Raw genomic sequence first — 14,352 nt, 5'->3', positions numbered from 1 at the left:
GTACAGAGAGACGTCTGGTGGTCATATGCACATTAACTTTGTCCAAAGGCCTTCTTCCACAGAAATAAGTATGATTCATGAGTGAGAGAATATTAAGTCAGTAATGATTTACTCATGACAACTTCAAGAAGTCAGCCGTAATAATGCTTTGCTTCAAACCCAAGTAACATTACCACTGGATGCAAATATTCAGGTTCTAGTGACATGATCTCCAGGGTCTGGTGACCTCTTCGGGATCTAGTGACATGATCTCCAGGGTCTGGAGCCCTCTTCGGGATCTAGCGACATCATCTCCATGTTCTGGATCCCTCTTCAGGATCTAGTGACATGATCTCCAGGGTCTGGAGCCCACTTCAGGATCTAGTGACATCATCTTTAGGGTCTGGTGACCTCTATAGGATCTAGTGACATCATCTCCATGTTCTGGAGCCCTCTTCAGGATCTAGTGACATCATCTCCATGTTCTGGTGACCTCTTCAGGATCTAGTGACATCTTCTCCATGATCTGGGGCCCTCTTCAGGATCTAGTGACATCATCTCCAGAGTCTGGAGCCCTCTTCAGGATCTAGTGACATCATCTGCAGGGTCTGATGACCTCTTCAGGATCTAGTGACATCATCTCCATGTTCTGGAGCTCTCTTCGGGATCTAGTGACATCATATCCAGGGTCTGGAGCCCGCTTCAGGATCTAGTGACATCATCTCCAGGGTCTGGTGACCTCTTCAGGATCTAGTGACATCATCTCCAGGGTCTGGTGACCTCTTCAGGATCTAGTGACATCATCTCCATGTTCTGGAGCCCTCTTCGGGATCTAGGGACATCATCTCCAGGGTCTGGGTCCCTCTTCAGGATCTAGTGACATCATCTCCATGTTCTGGTGACCTCTTCAGGATCTAGTGACATCATCTCCATGTTCTGGTGACCTCTTCAGGATCTAGTGACATCATCTGCAGGGTCTGGAGCCCTCATCAGGATCTAGTGACATCATCTCCATGTTCTGGTGACCTCTTCAGGATCTAGTGACATCATCTCCAGGGTCTGGATCCCACTTCAGGATCTAGTGACATCATCTCCATGTTCTGGTGACCTCTTCAGGATCTAGTGACATCATCTCCATGTTCTGGTGACCTCTTCAGGATCTAGTGACATCATCTCCATGTTCTGGTGACCTCTTCAGGATCTAGTGACATCATCTGCAGGGTCTGGAGCCCTCTTCAGGATCTAGTGACATCATCTCCATGTTCTGGTGACCTCTTCAGGATCTAGTGACATCATCTCCAGGGTCTGGATCCCACTTCAGGATCTAGTGACATCATCTCCATGTTCTGGTGACCTCTTCAGGATCTAGTGACATCATCTCCATGTTCTGGTGACCTCTTCAGGATCTAGTGACATCATCTCCAGGGTCTGGAGCCCTCTTCAGGATCTAGTGACATCATCTCCAGGGTCTGGAGCCCTCTTCAGGATCTAGTGACATCATCTCCAGGGTCTGGAGCCCACTTCGGGATCTAGTGACATCATCTCCAGGGTTTGGAACCCTCTTCAGGATCTAGTGACATCATCTCCAGGGCCTGGAGCCCTCTTCAGGATCTAGTGACATCATCTCCATGTTCTGGTGACCTATTCAGGATCTAGTGACATCATCTCCATGTTCTGGTGACCTATTCAGGATCTAGTGACATCATCTCCAGGGTCTGGTGACCTCTTCAGGATCTAGTGACATCATCTCCAGGGTCTGGTGACCTCTTCAGGATCTAGTGACATCTTCTCCAGGGTCTGGAGCCCTCATCAGGATCTAGTGACATCTTCTCCAGGGTCTGGAGCCCTCTTCAGGATCTAGTGACATCATCTCCAGGGTCTGGAGCCCACTTCAGGATCTAGTGACATCATCTCCAGGGTCTGGAGCCCTCTTCAGGATCTAGTGACATCATCTCCAGGGTCTGGAGCCCTCTTCAGGATCTAGTGACATAATCTCCATGTTCTGGTGACCTCTTCGGGATCTAGCGACATCATCTCCATGTTCTGGATCCCTCTTCAGGATCTAGTGACATGATCTCCAGGGTCTCGAGCCCACTTCAGGATCTAGTGAATCATCTTCAGGGTCTGGTGACCTCTATAGGATCTAGTGACATCATCTCCATGTTCTGGAGCCCTCTTCAGGATCTAGTGACATCATCTCCATGTTCTGGTGACCTCTTCAGGATCCAGTGACATCTTCTCCATGTTCTGGGGCCCTCTTCAGGATCTAGTGGCATCATCTCCATGTTCTGGAGCTCTCTTCGGGATCTAGTGACATCATCTCCAGGGTCTGGAGCCCGCTTCAGGATCTAGTGACGACATCTCCAGGGTCTGGTGACCTCTTCAGGATCTAGTGACATCATCTCCAGGGTCTGGTGACCTCTTTGGGATCTAGTGACATCATCTCCATGTTCTGGAGCCCTCTTCGGGATCTAGGGACATCATCTCCATGGTCTGGAGCCCTCTTCAGGATCTAGTGACATCATCTCCATGTTCTGGAGCCCACTTCAGGATCTAGTGACATCATCTCCATGTTCTGGTGACCTCTTCAGGATCTAGTGACATCATCTCCAGGGTCTGGAGCTCTCTTCAGGATCTAGTGACATCATCTCCAGGGTCTGGAGCTCTCTTCAGGATCTAGTGACATCATCTCCAGGGTCTGGAGCCCTCTTCAGGATCTAGTTACATCATCTCCAGGGTCTGGAGCCCACTTCGGGATCTAGTGACATCATCTCCAGGGTATGGAACCCACTTCAGGATCTAGTGACATCATCTCCATGTTCTGGTGACCTCTTCAGGATCTAGTGACATCATCTCCATGTTCTGGAGCCCTCTTCAGGATCTAGTGACATCATCTCCAGGGTCTGGAGCCCACTTCAGGATCTAGTGACATCATCTCCAGGGTCTGGAACCCTCTTCAGGATCTATCGACATCATCTCCAGGGTCTGGAGCCCTCTTCAGGATCTAGTGACATCATCTCCAGGGTCTGGAACCCTCTTCAGGATCTAGTGAAATCATCTCCAGGGTCTGGAGCCCTCTTCAGGATCTAGTGACATCATCTCCAGGGTCTGGAGCCCACTTCAGGATCTAGTGACATCATCTCCATGGTCTGGAACCCTCTTCAGGATCTAGTGACATCATCTCCAGGGTCTGGAGCCCTCTTTAGGATCTAGTGACATCATCTCCAGGGTCTGGAGCCCTCTTCAGGATCTAGTGACATCTTCTCCAGGGTCTGGAGCCCTCTTCGGGATCTAGTGACATCATCTCCAGGGTCTGGAGCCCTCATCAGGATCTAGGGACATCATCTCCATGGCCTGGAGCCCTCTTCAGGATCTAGTGACATCATCTCCAGAGTCTGGAGCCCTCTTCAGGATCTAGTGACATCATCTCCATGTTCTAGTGACCTCTTCAGGATCTAGTGACATCATCTCCAGGGTCTGGTGACCTCTTCAGGATCTAGTGACATCATCTCCAGGGTCTGGAGCCCTCTTTGGGATCTAGTGACATCATCTCCATGTTCTGGAGCCCTCTTCAGGATCTAGTGACATCATCTCCAGAGTCTGGGGCCCTCTTCAGGATCTAGTGACATCATCTGCAGGGTCTGGTGACCTCTTCAGGATCTAGTGACATCATCTCCATGTTCTGGAGCTCTCTTCTGGATCTAGTGACATCATATCCAGGGTCTGGAGCCCACTTCAGGATCTAGTGACATCATCTCCAGGGTCTGGTGACCTCTTCAGGATCTAGTGACATCATCTCCAGGGTCTGGTGACCTCTTTGGGATCTAGTGACATCATCTCCAGGGTCTGGAGCCCTCTTCAGGATCTAGTGACATCATCTCTATGTTCTGGTGACCTCTTTAGGATCTAGTGACATCATCTCCATGGTCTGGAGCCCTCTTCAGGATCTAGTGACATCATCTCCAGGGTCTGGAGCCCTCTTCAGGATCTAGTGACATCATCTCTATGTTCTGGTGACCTCTTTTGGATCTAGTGACATCATCTCCAGGGTCTGGAGACCTCTTTTGGATCTAGTGACATCATCTCCAGGGTCTGGAGCCCACTTCGGGAACTAGTGACATCATCTCCAGGGCATGATGCTCTCGCAAATATTTGTCATGAGATAAGCTAGAGACAGGCAAGGACAGTAATTAGAAACTGTAAAACTAAAAGATCAATTTTCATAACGCATACAAGCCTTCATAGGCTACATGGGTTATGGAAGGGATATTTTATGTACATCTATAAACAAACACAACTCTTTTGGTGACCCTATCTCTCGGACCTCATTTTCAGGTTCTGGTGGCACTGCTCAATATTTGTCTGTCATTGTTGTCAGATAAGTTTCAGATCAGCGTGAAATGGGCAAATAAAAGTTACAAAACCTTTTCCATAGCCCCAAGAACATGGTCCCTTGTACGATTACGACAGTACCACGATCATGTGAAAATGTTGTATCAAAAGGTACCTGCATACTGGAATATCAATCGTCATAACCCATATATCATAGGAGGCCTTATTAGCCACGAATTTCTCTTGCTGTATAGATAACCAAAGAGACCTGCCCACCTTTGATGAAACATGGCCCTTTGAATGTTGTCCTGACACACATCTAGTTGACATTGAATTCCCTTTCGGGCAATCATCAGTCGTCTTCCATAACATAATGCACATTTTCGGCGACCTTTTTGCAGCCACCTACAGAGAAAACCTGTTCACTTTCAGGCCAGAATCTGAGTTCTTCCATAACACTTTCAACTCTGTCATCAGTCACTGCGTAACCTTTAGCAACCATGCTGTCCTTGATGCATCTCCTCACATGAGATTTCTCCAGTGGTAGGAAGGGGATGTGTGCTGTTATCATGTGCTTGGAGATCAACTTACTGTGCCAAAATCCAGCTGAAACATATATCACCAGTTGATACTCCACTCCAGTGATATTATCATCAGGATTTCATTTACTATGTTTTAAGAATATATGAATATTTTGTTTTCAACTGTATCAATATATCAACACATGTGTAAGTATCATTGGACGGCTTATGCTTTTAGAATTCCGTATGGTATTTCTGGGCACAAATGATATAAAAATTAATAATCAATTTATTTCTTACATTTTGTGTGGAGTGCATCATGGGCTATGAAGTTTTCGACGTCAGACAGTTTGATATCCTCCCGAGGGTAGCCTTGAGACCATTGTTGATACACATACTGTTTGATGTTATGCCCGCCTTTGTTACTGGAAGAAATCAGATAAACATATCATTTTGAACATGACCGAGGCAAAATACAACAAAATTATTGTTCATCGAAACACAATATTGTCTCTTTGACCCGTTGCCTACAGCAGGGCAACACTCATGACTTGGCACGTCAAAGAGACCACTATAATCGGTCGGTGCATCTGCAGATTCGATACCAAACTCCGGCCCGGAAGCGATACGCTGTGTTTTCCTTCAACGTCACCGTCAGGCACGCCTAGCTTAGTGTAGACAGCATCTGACGTTCAGAAGCCTGGGACAATATACTATGCATGGATAAGTCCAGGTTTCATCTAGGCAGCTCTAATGGACATGCAAGGATCTACAGGCGTCAAGGGGAACGTTTTAGCAACGCTTGCTTCACATCAGAGCACCTGGGTACCGTTGTACAAAACAACCTTAGTGCTACGTTAAGTCTATGTTAAGGTATGAGAGTTACGATCACCTTACCACTAAGATTGCTTTGTACAACGCACCCCAGTACACCAGTAATGGGCTTCTCACATTGTAACTATGTGAGGAATCGAACCCGGGTATTCGGCGTGACGAGCGAACACTTTAACCACTAGGCTACCTCACCGCCCCTAAGAGAGGAAGAACCAGTGTTGCTAATGACAGTGTTAGCATGTACCAGTCACATACTAATCACACAGGTCCGAGTGTGGTCAGACAATTTCTCCTGACTTGACATTTGTCAGACCATTTTATAACTTTGATGATGGGTGATGGCTGGCCTGGGAAATAGGAAATACACTACAAACTGCCTTTTTGTGATCTCTCTGTTCGCTAGCGTTATAGGTCATTTCCCTAACTATCTTGCAAGATTCTCAGCACAGAAATCATCTGAATGTGCCATACTATTTATATTCAAATTCTGCATTTCATCTCCAGCTGTGTTACTGTAAGAAAAACAGAGGAACATGCCTCAAGCAATAAAACACACAACGAAACGTCCTTTACCCTCTTGTTCTTTGGAGTGAGTGAGTGTGTATGGTTTTACGCCCCTTTTAACAATATTCCAGCAATATCACGGCGGGGGACACCAGAAATTGGCCTCACACATTGCACCCACGTCGGGAATCGAACCCGGGTCTTCGGCGTGACGAGCGAACGCTTTAACCACTAGGCTACCCGATCGCCCCCTTGTTCTTTGGACATGTTGAAGGTTAAACATGGCAACATGCCTTTCTTTTATATGCTTGGTCTCTAATGTTTAAGGATAATTTCCCTCAAGATCTCGCAGGATTTCAGCATCTCAATGTTTTCGAATGATCCAAATTCTTTCTTTTCCTGTTGGTGACTCACCTGAGAAAAATATAGATGGCTTTGCGGTAGTTGACACCTCCAACCGTATAGTGGAAGTCGAGATAGGGCGCGATGGTGTCAATGAGACCTGGCGGCATGTCGTCCATCTCGTCAAATATAAACAGGGAGCGAGAACAGCGGGTGATGTTGCCCGCAATCCAAGCATGCAGCTGGTCCTGTAAAATGAGTGAAAACTTGCGTTAGTAGTCTCACCATGCCATGATTACACCAGCAGGCGTCTCTCCTAACTTACCACCATGGCCTCGGCCCCCATCTATCATACATCGAGCAGACGACATTACGAACACGATCCTAACTAAACAAATAGCATTTATTTATAAGTAATGATAAGAATTTATGGATGAACAACTTCTTTATTACAATTAAGAGCGACGTTTCGGTGTAGGTTCTAACACCGTTATCAAGCAAGAACGGTTCTAACCGTGTTAGAACCTACACCGAAACGTCGCTCTTAGTTGTAATAAAGAAGTTGTTCATCCATAAATTCTTATCCTTACTTAGTACTCCAACTTCTAAATGCCTATCAAAGAAGTCATTTATTTATAAGTGTTGCTTGACATGACTTCTATGTTCGGACATTGATATTGGTAAATTAAACAGAACATGGCAACTAAATATCAGACGTTCTTTTGGGGATCTTTACCTTTGGAACTGGAAAGGATGATATAGTTAGAACACTACTCCAAGGTTTTGTTCGGCCCGAGGGATTTTCCCGAGCTCGGGGTTACATTTTCAATCAAGTTAGTGTTTTCACTAACTTATCAACAGCAAGAAATACCTTATAGTGAAACAATACAGTAGTCGCGGCACAAAACGAATTCAGTGACAGCGGGCGAGAGAGAGATCGCGTGCAGCATGCAGACAACTGAAGTCATGACATGCAAGACTGAACACCCTTTCAACACCTGCCCCGGTGGCTCATTTGGGAAAACAGTGAGTTACAATACTAAACATGATATGTGCGGTTGCAGGTTCGATCGGCGTCATGTGGAAACAATTGTTACTTTTAACCAGCCAAACATAAACAAAAGGTACATGTGCAAATGTTGTTTATACAATTCAACTGTAAAACTCTACGACTTACAATTAAACTGTAAAACCTCTCACCTGAAGGTAGTACCTTTCACATGGTTACAGTGAGACAGCAAGATGCCTACAATACTATCTGGGCAAAAGTGCAGTAGGTTTATAAAGACACCCCCAAACAAAACCGTGTATCCCTTACCTTATACAGTGACACATTTCCACCATAAAATTCTTTGACTGCAGAGATAATATAAACAAACTTGCAACATGGAGGATTTTTTTATCCAGGGAAGTGGAATGCATTAACATGATAAAGACTACTACCAAACAAACCCAATAACCATGTACCTTATAGAATGGCACCATTCCTTCATGTGGAAACTCTTTGGGTGCAGAGATGAGATGAACAAACTTGCTGCGCATCCCTTTTTTATAAAGATGCTCTGCTACAATGCGGCTCACGTAGTTCTTCCCAGTGCCAGTCCATCCATGGAAGGAAAGAGCTAAAGCCTTGGCTGGTTCACCAGACTTGAGGTGTCCTCGAATGTGATTGGTCACAGATTTCAGTGCAAGATGTTGGCCATACAGCTTCTCCTTAAGTTGCTTTGACAGTCCTGAAGTATGAAGTCTTAGTTTGTTTGTTTGTTTGTTGTTTAACGCCGCACTCAGCAATATTCCAGCTATATGACGGCGGTCTGTAAATAATCGAGTCTGGTACAGACAAGCCAGTGATTGACATCATGAGCATCGATCCACGCAATTGGGATATGATGACATGCATCAACCAAGTCAGCGAGCCTGACTACCCAATCCCGTTAGTCTCCTCTGACGACAAGCATAGTCGCCTTTTACGGTAAGCATGGGTTGCTGAAGACCTATTCTACCCCGGATCTTCAGGGGTCATGAAGTCTTAGAATTGATCCAGAGACCACTGTTAAGTATTACTGACACATTACAGGTGTTCCTTATGGACGGCAGCATCACTGGTCCCCTAATAATACCTATTATTGAGTGCTTAATATGTTTACGTATCTAACTCGTGTAAATCTATCAATCCTTCTAAAAAGTATATTTGGTAAGGAGATTCAGGAAATATACTGGAAACTGCGCAAATAATGTACTGCAATATTTAAGATGATGAACGCATAAATATACCAAAACTATTTCTAGGAATCTGATTTAAAACTGTGTGAGCTTCATAAAATATAATGTCAGAACGTCAAACACTACTGATATAATTTTGGAAAATCAATTGCAAGGGCATTTGATTGGCTAACCCAGCAATGATTGTGTTGCCGTTTGTATTTCCCTGAACCTAAAACTGAGGTCATGCCCACAAAATAGTAAAACCCAGTTCTTATTAAATATTTATTGTTATTGTTGACCTAATCATTCATAAGAATTGACTTCAATATATATTATTTTTTTGAAGATATACAGAAAATATGCACTACAGTTTTTTCGCTTGTAAATACCTGCATGAATTAAATTATTGAAGACAATTCTTAAATAATCTATGTTCCATAGAAAGCTATCACGTTTCATGGATAGTTTCCAAACTATTGATTCCTAACTTTTAATGTTGTTGTGCTTGCTTGAAAATGGAAGGTGGCAACGTCTACCATACAACCGCTGTACATGTAACTGCCACGGTCACTATTATGAGATGCGTCGTACATCACCAGGGCAACATAGTCGTAAAACAGTTAACTTACGTATCATATAAAAAGTAGACAGCAATCTTTGAACATATAATCCTTCTTGGCGCCAGAGAGAAAAGTTTGTCAATGCGACATTTATACCGTTTGCATAGCTCAACATATGTCCATACATATAAAGTCTTACTTGCGTATTTTATTCGCTCAAAGTTTTCTGGAAGTGTATTATAAAAATTTTTGCTGCATAGCACAAATTCGGGGGTGTATTAGAAAAACAGCGAAATGTTTGCCAAAGAATACGTTAGACTATGTTTATTATTATTTCTCTTACATACTGATATCGTGTACATAAATATATCAAGATATTAATTTTGGAAATTTAATCCCCTACAATTAAGTACAATTTAGATTTTGAAGGTATTTTGAACATAGTTTATCATCCAAAACTGGCTCCCAAAGCTGACATGGCTTGGGTGAGATCAAGCGATATCTACATTGAAGACAATCTCATAAAAATTGGGTGGCCCAGTCGTCTAAGGCGCCGCGATTCCCTGTGCAGAGTTGCGTCCCTTGGACACGACAGAAACCTACAGTGTGGAGTTCGAATCCAGGTTCGACCCGACTATGTTTCTGGGTTTGTCAGCACCATACCCGTGCTCCTGGGTTTCACCGAAGTAGTAAACGTCTGAGACCTGCTTCTGGCTTTCCTCCCACATTAAGCTGACACGTCGTGATATAACTGGAATGCTGTCAAAAGCGGCGTTAAACCTAACTCACTGACTCACTTACTCTTTTGTACGGGTTTCAATTTTGTAATCGAAAATGTATCAAAATATGTTTCGAAGCGTAGTAGCTAATGTGAAATTAGTGCCGTAAAGCACGAGAAAGCGGCCTTCTGATTGGCTAGTGTCGACTTCTTGACAATCATCCCATTGGTTGGTCAAAGTTCGCGCAAGGTCGGTCTGACGTGACCCGTAATGGGATGTCAACAGATCTTTGTTTAGCGGTAGCAAGAACTAAGATCTGAATTTAATGAGATTGTATTGTAGATATCACAGCAATTAAATTGCATCACAATGCTTTGCAGACAATTGTGACGTCACTGTTACCATGACGTCACAATCAAATGACATCACTTAAGGTTTTGCTACTGCAGCTGTTAGCAGTACTTTTTACACTTAAGATACTGCTTATTACTGTCTACAAACTGAAAAAGTCGGAGGAAGATGTTGGATGATAAATAAAATCTCACCCTCGTGTCTTTTGACATCAAATATATCAACGCTTGTTGATAAAAGTGGAAAAGCTCCTTGGTAAGCCTCGGAGTTTTTCCACTTTTATCAAAAGACATTTGGGTGAGATTCTCTATTTATTACCCACAGGATCAGAAATAACCGAGTTCATAAAAACACATATGTGAACTTGTGCAAGTATCACTTCTCGCGCACCAGTGCATTGTTTTCGTCATCTGGATGGCATTGTTGACGTCATTCAAATCTACTTGTTACATGAGGACGGAATGACGTCACACTAGAAACGACGTCATAGTTGCAGATTATTGACGTCATTCGACAATTGTGGTCGTCTGGGACAGCGGTAGTGATCAGTGCATTTTTTGTAAAGGGGAGCTCAAAAGGATTAAGAAATAATGGGTAATAAATACATTATTACACTCGCATGTGTGTCATACTGGTTTTACGAGACTCGTGTAAGAATTCATGTATTACACTCGCTCTCGCTCGGGAAATACAAGAATTCTGACACTCGTTTCGGACAACTAGAGTGACACACATGCACGTATTCCAATATCTATGAATGCCTAATATTTCGAAGGCTTTCACAGCCACATCGACTATTTGACCTGTACTGGCTCCTAGGTTGCAATAAGAGAGACGGTTCCACCTAAGCGATATGGCACAGTTAACTGGGGTCCGTTAACTGGTTCCACTGTTGTTACGCGCAGCTAGTTTTGACATACAGGATCCCAGTCAATGAGGCCGGTAAGTCCCAGCAGGACTGGCTGGTTAAAACTTCCTGTCGTAACTAGGCATACACAACACTGTCAGTATTGTAAATATGTTAAACTCTTTCGTCATTTTCCCTTTGCTCAAACTGAAACCATGACTACATCGATTAAATAACCTTTTGTTCTCGTCGCGTAACAGTATATTTTTTAGCGTATTTATGTACATTTATTTGTTAGGGAACCCCTCTTTATAAGACGGAACGGGAGCAGGGCCCCGTTGTACAAAACAACCTAAGCGCTTCGACTGTCCAAGGACGTATATATAATAAGTCTTTGTTAAGGTATGGGAGTTACGATCACCTTAGCGCTAAGATCACTATGTTCAAAAGTACCACCCGTACACTAACCACCCAGGACCTACCTGTGAAATTGTCGTGTATCCATCGATCATCGCAAGTTTCAGCAAAGTTGCTTCTTACTGAGTCATAGTATCTTTCGGCGATGATTTCAGCTGTTAGTTTTATAACCTCGACGAAGTCATCAAAGGGATTAACACATGCAGCTGAATGTACCCAGCATGCGACAACAATACATGTTGCAGCTAATAGTGTTTGTCCTTGCATGATCAAATATTCATCCAAGATTAAGGTGGCCCGTCAACTAAACATTTTATGCTTTCATCTGTCTACTCTTTCAAAACCAATCGACTAAAAAAGGTTATTTTTAGTATGCGACTGTACCAACTCACTACATACACTGGATTATCTCCCTTTAGTTTGTCAATACAGGTCAGATCGACCTTTATCAAAACATCAAGTCTAGCATTCGCTACCGCTAAATACGCGAACCCAGTGTGTGTGTGTGTGTGTGTGCGTGTGCAGTGGTGTTCACACACCTCCCCCCAAAACTTTTTTCTAAGTGCATTCTTATGTTGGCCAATGAAAAACATAGAATCTGTAACTGAATCGTTTGACAACGTTTACAACAAAAGAACTTTACATTGACTATTTTTTGGCAAACAGACACAAATTAATTTCCATATTAATTCCATTTAAAAAAAAAAAATTAAGAGCACTCTCCTCGTTTTTTGAGTGTTCTGCCACACAAACTATTACTGCACCCTTTGGGGAGAACACCCCCCCCCCCCCCCCCCCCCACACACACACACACACACACACACCCAAGTTTAGAACTGGTGTCTAGCAATGCTTGTGGTATGAGGCGACACACGTGGATTGGGTGGTCAGGATTGTGAATTTGTTTGATTGCATACATATCCCAACTGTTTGGGATGTTGAGCAACCACTGGTTGTCGAACTCATCCTTGATTATTTGCAGGCCGCACTGCTAAAACTGAAACATGCAGATGCGGGGTAACACAACATTCACTCACTTACTTATATGCTTTCATTGACGCTGTACAGAAACACATTTCACTATATCATTGTGTCTTGTATCTAAACATATCGCCGTGATATAACTGGAATTATGTCATATTCGACGTTCAACCCAACTCACTCACTCCTAGTGTGGATTGACATGATACTAAGGAACGCTGAGGTATTTTCAGCATGGAACAGTGAATCTGAGCGTGAAAACAACAGACAACATATATTTGTCAGTTTAATCCATGAAACATAATCGTCAATGAGAAGAGGATTGACCTGGTAAGATGAGCTCAGGGGCCCCGTTCCACAAAGCGATATTAGCACTATATGACTGTCAAAAGTCTATGTTAAAGCATGGGAGATACAATTGTTTGAAAGCTACGACTGCTTTGTGGAACGGGGCCCTGAAATTCGCGGTTGAGCACAAACATATGTAAATTGTATATGACCCCACTTTATCCTTCCAGAGGAGACCCGTGAAGACCCATCTTCTTTATTACAATTAGTGCGACGTTTCGGTGTACTTACTTACTTTGGAGATTTAACGTGCGCTTTCCGACTGATGCGTATTTCGCACACGGGCCCGGCGTTTCGGTGTAGATCCTAACACCTTTATCAAGCAAGTGATGGATAGTGGCTGGATCCTTTTGATGTAGCCATCTCCGACCACACCCAAACCCACCCCGACCACAACATCCAGTGGAACAACATCAAGATCCTGGCCAACAATCACTCAGACTACAAAATCAGAAACTCCTAGAAGCCATCTACATCAAAAGGATCCAGCCAGCAATGAACAGAGATCAAGGCTATTACATCCCGCCTGCTTACCATCACCTAATTGCTAAATCCCTATGTCCATCCAATTAATCCACTGGCTTCCAATCATCTCTATCAGTCTGCTTGCTGACTCTGTGTCCATTAGACAATTCACTGGCTTCAAATCATCTAAATCAGCTCTCTGTGTCCATCAATCAATTTACTGTATAAATATTGATGTTAATAAGTATATATACCTATGTTGTTCAGCACTATCCTATAGGTAGCGACCACTTCCCCATAAACATAACCATAGGAAATACAAACGTACCAATCCAAACAGAAAACCAAGAACCAAAATTCCATTACAACAAAGCTAACTGGGACCAATTCCAAGATATCTGCAACGAAGCTAACTTAAACGAAATAGAAAATAATGATCCAGAAACCTATTGTAAAAACCTAACAGACTATATAATAAACGCAGCCAAAACCTCAATCCCCTTCAAAACATCTAAGACAGGCAAACCGACGGTACCATGGTGGAATGAGGAAATAGAACAGACTAGACGAAAACGTAAATCAGCCTTCAATAAAGCAAAACGCGACTACAAATATTTAAACATAGCCCACGAACTAAACCACCAGGTTCAAAAACTAGTCCAAATAGCCAAAAGTAGAGACTGGAAAAAATTCTGCGAAGGTATAAATAACCGTACAGATGCCAGAACGGTCTGGCGCAAAATCCACGCCATTAGAGGCTTAAAACGACATAAAAAAACCCCTAACATTAACAACTCAACCAACCCCGCCCAAAAAGCAAATAATCTCGCCAACCACTTTTCGGCCGTTAGCAGTAACAGCAACTTCAGCCAAAAATTCCAAGATAAACTTAAAACAGAAAACAAACCCACAAAAGAACCAAACAATAACAATCTAGAAATAAATCA

At 43.4% G+C, this 14,352-nt stretch overlaps 1 protein-coding gene across 1 annotated transcript; it reads right to left on the bottom strand.

Moving 5' to 3' along the window:
• Nucleotides 1-4,373: 4,373 nt before the first annotated feature.
• Nucleotides 4,374-11,999, bottom strand: LOC139450361 (torsin-1A-like). The gene is made up of 5 exons (XM_071232043.1): nucleotides 11,677-11,999; nucleotides 7,980-8,245; nucleotides 6,585-6,760; nucleotides 5,133-5,257; nucleotides 4,374-4,917 (listed from the first exon to the last, which is right to left on the bottom strand). The coding sequence occupies exons 1-5, from the start codon at nucleotides 11,876-11,878 to the stop codon at nucleotides 4,664-4,666; spliced, it is 1,023 nt and encodes a 340-aa protein (XP_071088144.1). The 5' UTR covers nucleotides 11,879-11,999; the 3' UTR covers nucleotides 4,374-4,663.
• Between the last annotated feature and the right edge of the window lie 2,353 nt (nucleotides 12,000-14,352).

The sequence above is a fragment of the Haliotis cracherodii genome, unplaced genomic scaffold (assembly GCF_022045235.1).
Source record: "Haliotis cracherodii isolate W230 unplaced genomic scaffold, xgHalCrac1.p SCAF_8, whole genome shotgun sequence".
NCBI lineage: Eukaryota > Metazoa > Mollusca > Gastropoda > Lepetellida > Haliotidae > Haliotis > Haliotis cracherodii.
The sequence above is the reverse complement of the archived record's forward strand: the minus strand, read 5'-3'. Positions and strand labels throughout refer to the sequence as shown.